A 7,514-nucleotide genomic window follows, 5' to 3' on the forward strand; every position below is an offset into this window, starting at 1 on the left:
ATTAAAATTATTCTGTTGAAAACCACCCTGAGAATTATTATTAAAATTCTGTGGCCTCTGAGGTTGCTCTCTCCACCCTAAATTTAGGTGATTTCTCCACCCTGGATTATAGGTCTTGGCATACGGATCATTATTTGGGTTTCTAGGAGCATTCCCCATGTAATTGATCTGTTTAGTGGAAGATTGAGCATAAACATAATTCTCATTTTGCATAAAATTACCTGACATGTCATAAGGGACCTCTTGAGGTGCATTCTGAGTGTTGACAGCTAAAACTTGTATTCCACTCAACTGTTGAGTAAGCTTGTTTTGAGCAAGAAGAGCATTAACAGCTTCCACTTCCAACATGCCTCTCTTCTGAGGGATTTCAGAGTTCACAGGATTCCTGTTAGAAGCGTATAAAAATTGGTTGTTAGCAACCAACTCAATGAGCTCAGTAGTCTCCTCTGGCATCTTCTTCATGTGTAATGAACCACCTGTAGAATAATCTAAACTCATTTTGGATATTTTGCCTAAGCCCTCATAAAAGATATCCAGCTGAGTCTACTTAGAGAACATGTCCAGAGGGCATTGCCTAGTCAGTAGCTTGAATCTCTTCCAAGCTTCATAAAGGTTTTCACCATCTTTCTGTCTGAAAGTCTGAACCTCCATCCTCAGCTTAGTCAGCTTTTGGGATGGAAAAAATCTAGTCAGAAATCCAGTGACCACTTTGTCCCAAGTGACTGGTGCGGTATTTACAACCACACTTACTAACTGGCAAGTGCACCGGGTCGTACCAAGTAATACCTTACGTGAGTAAGGGTTGATCCCACGAGGATTGATGGATTAAGCAACAATAGCATTTGATAGGATTAGTTAGACAAACAGAAAAGAGTGTTGATGTTCAAAAAGCATTAAACAGTAACTCAGAATATCAAAGGCAGGCACGTAAATAAATTGAAAATAAAATATGGGAGAAAACAGTTAAGGCTTCAGAGTTATCTATTTTTCCGGATTAACTTTCCTTACTAACTATTTTAATTATGTAGGATTTAATTTATGGCAAACTATATGTGACTAGACCCTAATTCCTTAGACCTTTCTAGTCTCCTCTAAAATTCATCAACAGCCAATTCCTTGGTCAATTAATTCCAATTAGAGGGTGATGATTAAATTCCAGTTTATATGCCACAAAAACTCTAATTACCCAGAATTAAAAGGATTATATGTCACGTATCCCGTTAAATCCGGATAATTAAAATTTAGGAGAATATGTTTTCAAGCTGTTGTTCAAGTAAAGAGCTTTTCCAAGTTTTACAAGAACTCAAATAGAAAGAGGGTCATACTTCCGTTTCACCCAAATTCATAAAATAAAGAGTGAAAATAATTCTTAAATTATAAATCCATACATAAATTAAAATAGAAAAAGCAATAAAATTAATCCATAGAAATAGACAGAACTCGTAACCTTAACAATGGAGGATTAGTTGCTCAAAGTTCAGAGAAGAAAACTAGGATTCTGGTAAAATATACAGAGTTCCAATCTGATGGATCTGAATCCCCTTTTATAACTAATCCTAATAATTTAAAAATCAAATTTCTAAAATTAAAATTAAAATAATATCTTTTCCTATTTAAAAATCAAATTTGAATTTAAATTCGAATTAATTAACAAGTCTTCAGCTGATGGGTGGGGACCACTTGATTTGTCCATTCTGCAGCTTCTAATCTGTGTTTTCTGGGTTGGAAACTGGGTCAAAACAGCCCAGAAATTGCCCACAACGTCTTTCTGCATTTTTTGCACGTTACCCATGTCACGCGTACGCATCGGTCACGCGCACGCGTCGGTGGTCTTTTTCGCGAGTCACGCAGACGCGTCGTTCACGCGGACGTGTCGCTTTGCAAATCTTCAAATTACGCGTACGCGTCAGTCACGCGTACACGTCGCTCCTTGCTGCCATCTCCTTTGATTCTTGTGCTGCAGAAACTCCATCAAATCCAGCCGAATGCTAGCTAAAATAAACAGTACTGCACAAAACTCAAAATAGCATCCATAGTGGCTAAAATATAATTAATTCTTAATTAAACTCAACAAATTACATGCAAATTTACTAGGAAAAATAGGAAAGATGCTCACGCATCAGTGACCAGACTCTCTTTGGGTTGAGAATATAACCATAGCTTTGCTCTATCCTTCAGAGCAAATGGGAAGAGCTTGAGTTTATACACCTCAGGATTTACTCCATTGGTCTTCACAGTATCACAAATTTGCAAAAAATCAGAAATAAATTGATTTGGGTCTTCATGAGGAAGTCCATGATACTGACAATTTTGTTGCACAAGAGTGACAAGCTGAGGCTTCAGTTCAAAGTTGTTTGCAGCTATAGGTGGTATCACAATGCTTTTTCCATAAAGATCTGTATTGGGAGCAGTGTATGAGCCAAACACTCTTTTGTGTTCTTCATTCCCAATTGGATTTGCCACATTGGCATTAGCAGAATGATTATTATGATCCATGTTGGACTCTGCAGCTTTGTAAAGTCTTGCTTGTTGTAAACGCCGCCTAAAAGTCCTTTCGGGTTCAGGATCAAAGTCTAAAAGAGGTTTTTTTATCCCTGTTCCTACTCATAAACAGACAGAAGATAAGAAAAGATGGGATTCTCTACGTTAGAGTGTAGAGAGTTTCCAGTGAGATAACCTGTGTAAAGAGATAAAATAAAAATATGAAATAAAATAAACACTAATAATTCGAAAATGACTATTAAAATAAGATAGAAAATTCGAATTATTAAACCAAATAATCAAGAAAAATTAAAATAAAAATAACTAGAGAACACCAAACTTAATTTCAGAAATTAAAGAAAAATAATAGCATAAATTTTCGAAAATAATAAAGCAAAAATTAAATAAAATTAAAACTAAAAGGCCTAATCTAAGCAATCAAACAACAAATATTTGTTAATCGTAGTCAATCCTCGGCAACGGCGCCAAAAACTTGGTGTGGAATTTATAACCACAAACTAATCCGCAAGTGCACTGGGTCATACCAAGTAGTACCTCAGGTGAATGAGGGTCGATCCCACGAGGATTGATGGACTAAGCAACAATGGTCAAGTGATTTACTTCGTTAGGCAAACAGAAAATGGTGTTTGAAGGTTCAAAAGCATAAGCAGTAAATTCAAAATATCAGAAAGTAAACAGTAAACAAGTTGTGAATAATATGTGGAGAAACAGTTAAGCCTTCAGAGATATCTATTTTCTGGATTGATTTTTCTTACTAATTATTTTAATCATGCAAGATTTAATTCATGGCAAACTGTATGTGACTAAACCCTAATTTCTTATACCTTTTTAGTCTTCTCTAAAATTCATCAACCGCCAATTCCTTGGTCACTTAATTCCAATTAGAGGGTGAAGTTTAATTCTAGTTTATATGCCACGGAAACCTTAATTACCCAAATATAAGAGGATTATTTGTCACGTATCCCGTTAAATCCAAATAATTAGAAATTTAGGAGAATATGTTTTCAAGCTGTTGTTCAAGTAAAGAGCTTTTCCAAGTTATACAAGAACTCAATTAGAACAAGGGTCATACTTCCGTTCCACCCAAATTCATAAGAAAAAGAACAAAAACAATTCTTGAAATATAAATCAGTACATGAATTAAAATAGAAAAATAATAGTATCAATCCATACAATAGATAGAGCTCCTAACCTTAACAGTGGAGGTTTAGTTGCTCATGGTTCAGAGAGACAACTAGGATTCTTAAAAACTATAAATTGCTGAATGGGGTAGAAGAAAAGAGAAGAGAAGAGCCCGAAGGGCTGATTCTTTTTCCTTTTATATCTAATTCTAATTAATGTAAAATATATTTCCTAAACTAAATAATATTTTTTTCCTAATTATAAATAAAATAAAAGTTTAACTAAAATAAATTAATTGATTCTCGTAACCTTTGGAATGCATTGGGACCACTCCTTCATTAAGGTCCACGCTGAACTTGGAAATTCTCAAGTTTAGCGTGGAGTAGTGTATGTATCTAACCCCTTTGGAGCTTTGAACTGGCACTGAACTTGGAAGGAGCCAAGTTCAGCGTGGAGGAGGCAGAGCAATTTCCCTTGAAACTTCTTCAAGCTGGCGCTGAACTTAACCATTGTAAAGTTCAGCATGGAGGTCACACAAAATTCTTCTGGGAGGTGTTGATGCTGGTGCTGAACTTGAATAACTTCAAGTTCAGCGTGGGGGAGGCAGTAAACATTTCTTCACTCTCTCCATTCTCTAGCCTTGACTTAAATTCTGTGAAATTCGTCCAAACTGCTACTTGAAATAAACAGAATTGTACACAACTCAAAGTAGCATTCATAGTGGCTAAAATACATTAAATCTTGATTAAACTCAGCAATTCAAGTGTAAATTCACTATAAAAAGATAGAGAAGATGCTCACGCATCACCATGTCTGCTGTGATTGTGGACTCGTGAGTGCTGGGCAAAACATAGTGAGACATAATCTATGCCCACACTCAAGCCTCCATAGTGAGCTCTTGTGCGGAGATGCACTTGGGTTGACGCTTGCCTGTCCCACGGATCCAATCGCTACCGGGTTGAGCAATGACCCGGAGGACAGGATCCCAGTCAAAATCGAATCTCTTGCGCTCAATTTGTGCTTCTTGGTAAGCATCCATCCCATCTAGACTTGGTGAAATCTCAAGTACTCACTGAATAGCGTCTTCCGATATAGGAACTTGTGTTCGGCGCACAAAAACTGATTGAAGGATAGGAGTGTGATAATTGGAGTAGAATTCAACTACCCAAGATAGATTAGCTTCCTTCGGCCTCCGATTTAGGAATCCCTAATGCCTCCTCTCAATGTGGAGCATCACAAAGTGAACAAACTATTCTGGAAGGAGTAGGAGGTGCTCATTGTGGTAGCTTCGATCGACCAAGATTGGGAACATCCACTCACAATAGTGGTTAGTGAATCTTGTAGAGTCCTTAGTGGGAATTTCCTTCTCCGCTTCATCAATGCGGATGGCTCTCTTCAACCGTTTAGTGGGTGGCTTGACTTTCGAGGGAGCTTGCGCCTTAGCGGGTGCTCTTGGAGGTGGCCTTTTAACCGGTGTCTTTTTAGAAGCTTTTTCTTTTCCTTTCTTAGTGGCCATCCTGAAAAAGGAAAAAAAGAGAAAATATTAAGCTTAGAGAGATGAACACCGGAATTAAGAGAATGCAAGTGAAAATGAATGCCAAAAAGAGGAAAGCGTCTTAACTACATGGTAGCTACAACATGCAAGTAAGACATCACTATGATCATTGAGGCATATCACTAGCACTAGATACAAGAGAAAAATAAGCATGCAAGTACAAAGCTTGAGAAGAATAAACTCAAGCATCGATAACAACAAGGATAGATACATGCGAATTAAACCAAAAATAATGAGCATGTTGATGATGAAAATTTTTGGAGACGAAGCTCAATGCACATGGAGTGTAAGTGTTGTGAAAAAGAAGCAATAGGTTGAAAGAATAAGGCCAAAGATGAACTAAAGTGTCATTGAATCTTTTTCATAAACACTTGGGGTGCATGTCAAAAATAACAAGCAAGTTGATAAGTGCAAGTGTGGAACATGCACCAAAATAAAATAGCAGCTACTATAGCAAAATCACATGATATAAACAAGTCAAGTGATATCAAAATAATCCACCAATTCACAAAAAGTTCAACTAGAAACTCCAACACCAATAGAAAAAAGCAAGAAGAGAAAGAACTAATAGGAAACTACAAAGAACAAAATTAAAATTCATGTAAGGACAATTAGAATAATTGAATGCAATAAAGAAAAGAAGGATTGAAGAGTAAAAGAGAGTAAGAAAAGAAACCTTGAATAAAAGGGGAAAGAGAGAAGTGTAAGTGCAAGTAAGAGCAAGAGAAGAGGGGTGAGAAGAGAAAAAGAAGAAGAAAGAGGAGAGGGGTTGGACTGTCGGAGGTGGTCGTCGCCGGTGGTGCACCGCCGGTGGTGGTGGAAAAGGGGAGGGAAGAAGAAAGAAGTAAGAAGAAAGAAGAAAGGAGAAAGAAAAGAAAAGGATTAGAAAAGAGGGAGAGTGACGGGAAGCAAGGCAGCACGCCGATTTAATTGAATCTTCGCTATGACGTGTGCGAGTCATCCATGCGTACGCGTGGAAGGCCTGAAAGTGAACGTGATGCGCGAGCGTCGGTTACTCGTATGCGTGATGAGTTTTCATGCTAGACGCACGAAATTTGCACGGTTCCATCACAAGTCTCTGGTTTTTGGACCAGGCATTGCAGCATCAAAAGGTGACGCGTGGAATGCAGAAAAGGTAATATGACACGTACACGTCGAGTATGCATACGCGTGGTGATGAAATGTGCTCCACGCACAAAACCGGCACAGTTTCAGCCCAACTCTCTGTTTTTTGTATGGGGCATGGCAACATTGAAATGCGACGCGTGCGCGTCGGTCACGCTCATGCGTGGCTGGCAAAAAATGCAAATGACGCATACGCGTCAGCGAGGCGCACGCGTGGGTTAGGTTGTGCGCCTAGCACCCCACCCGCATGATTCCAGCACAACTCTCTGGATTTTGTACCAGCAGCGGTGCAACATTAAAGATGACGCATGTGCGTCGGACATGCGCACGCGTGAGACGCTTCTTTTTTTTTCAGAATAAAGGCAAATATGCATAATTGAAAAAAAACCACACACATCTAATGAATCAAAGATAAGCTAATAAGTAAAAAAAAAAAACTATAGAAAAGGAAGATCATACCATGGTAGGTTGTCTCCCACCTAGCACTTTTCTTTAACGTCCTTAAGTTGGACGGTCTATGAGCTCAATCCTCTTCCACGGCTGGGTCTCTCAAGAGAAAGATCTCCATCTCTTTATTGTTCTTCATCTTCACACCATGATAGAATTTCAAACGGTGGCAATTGACTTTGAAGAATGTAGGGCTTGATGGGTGACTCAAGTGGACAACTCCATACGGTTCAACCCTTTCCACCACATATGGTCCATCCCACCATGATCTCAGTTTGCCCGACATTAACCTCAACTTTGAGTTATAGAGGAGGACTTGATCTCCAGCTCTAAACTCTCTTCTCTTGATGTTCCGATCATGTTCCGCTTTCACCTTTTCTTTGTAGAGCCTTGAGTTTTCATAAGCTTCTAACCGGATGCACTCCAATTCTTCCAGTTGCAATTTCCTTTCAATGCTAGCTCCTCCCAATCTGAGTTGCATTCCTTTACAGCCCAATAATCCTTGTGTTCCACCTCTATCGAAAGGTGACAAGCCTTTTCATAGACTAGTCGGAACGGATTCATGCCAATCGGTGTCTTGTAAGCCATCCGATAAGCCCATAACGCATCTCCAAGTCTAGAGCTTCAATTCCTCCTATGAGGTTTAACTATCTTTTCGAGTATGCACTTGATCTCTCTATTAGACACTTTGGCCTGGCCATTTGTTTGGGGGTGATAAGCCGTAGCCACCTTGTGAATAATGCCATGTTTCTTCATCAAATCT

General features: G+C 38.7%; 1 protein-coding gene and 1 non-coding gene across 2 annotated transcripts; one reads left to right on the top strand and one right to left on the bottom strand.

The window, feature by feature from the left end:
• Positions 1 to 556: 556 nt before the first annotated feature.
• On the top strand, positions 557 to 660 carry LOC148574920 (small nucleolar RNA R71). Its single transcript, XR_015906709.1, has one exon. It is a non-coding gene; the product is annotated as a small nucleolar RNA R71 (small nucleolar RNA).
• Positions 661 to 6,827: 6,167 nt separating this feature from the next.
• Positions 6,828 to 7,232, bottom strand: LOC107627448 (uncharacterized). The gene has a single exon (XM_016330281.1). The coding sequence runs from the start codon at positions 7,230 to 7,232 to the stop codon at positions 6,828 to 6,830; it is 405 nt and encodes a 134-aa protein (XP_016185767.1).
• Positions 7,233 to 7,514: the final 282 nt, after the last annotated feature.

Source organism: Arachis ipaensis, chromosome B2, assembly GCF_059453495.1.
Source record: "Arachis ipaensis isolate K30076 ecotype BB chromosome B2, ASM5945349v1, whole genome shotgun sequence".
NCBI lineage: Eukaryota > Viridiplantae > Streptophyta > Magnoliopsida > Fabales > Fabaceae > Arachis > Arachis ipaensis.

Excerpts from the sequence above, each read along its gene's own strand:
- LOC107627448 (XM_016330281.1), bottom strand. The coding sequence starts at position 7,232 with ATGCAACTCAGATTGGGAGGAGCTAGCATTGAAAGGAAATTGCAACTG.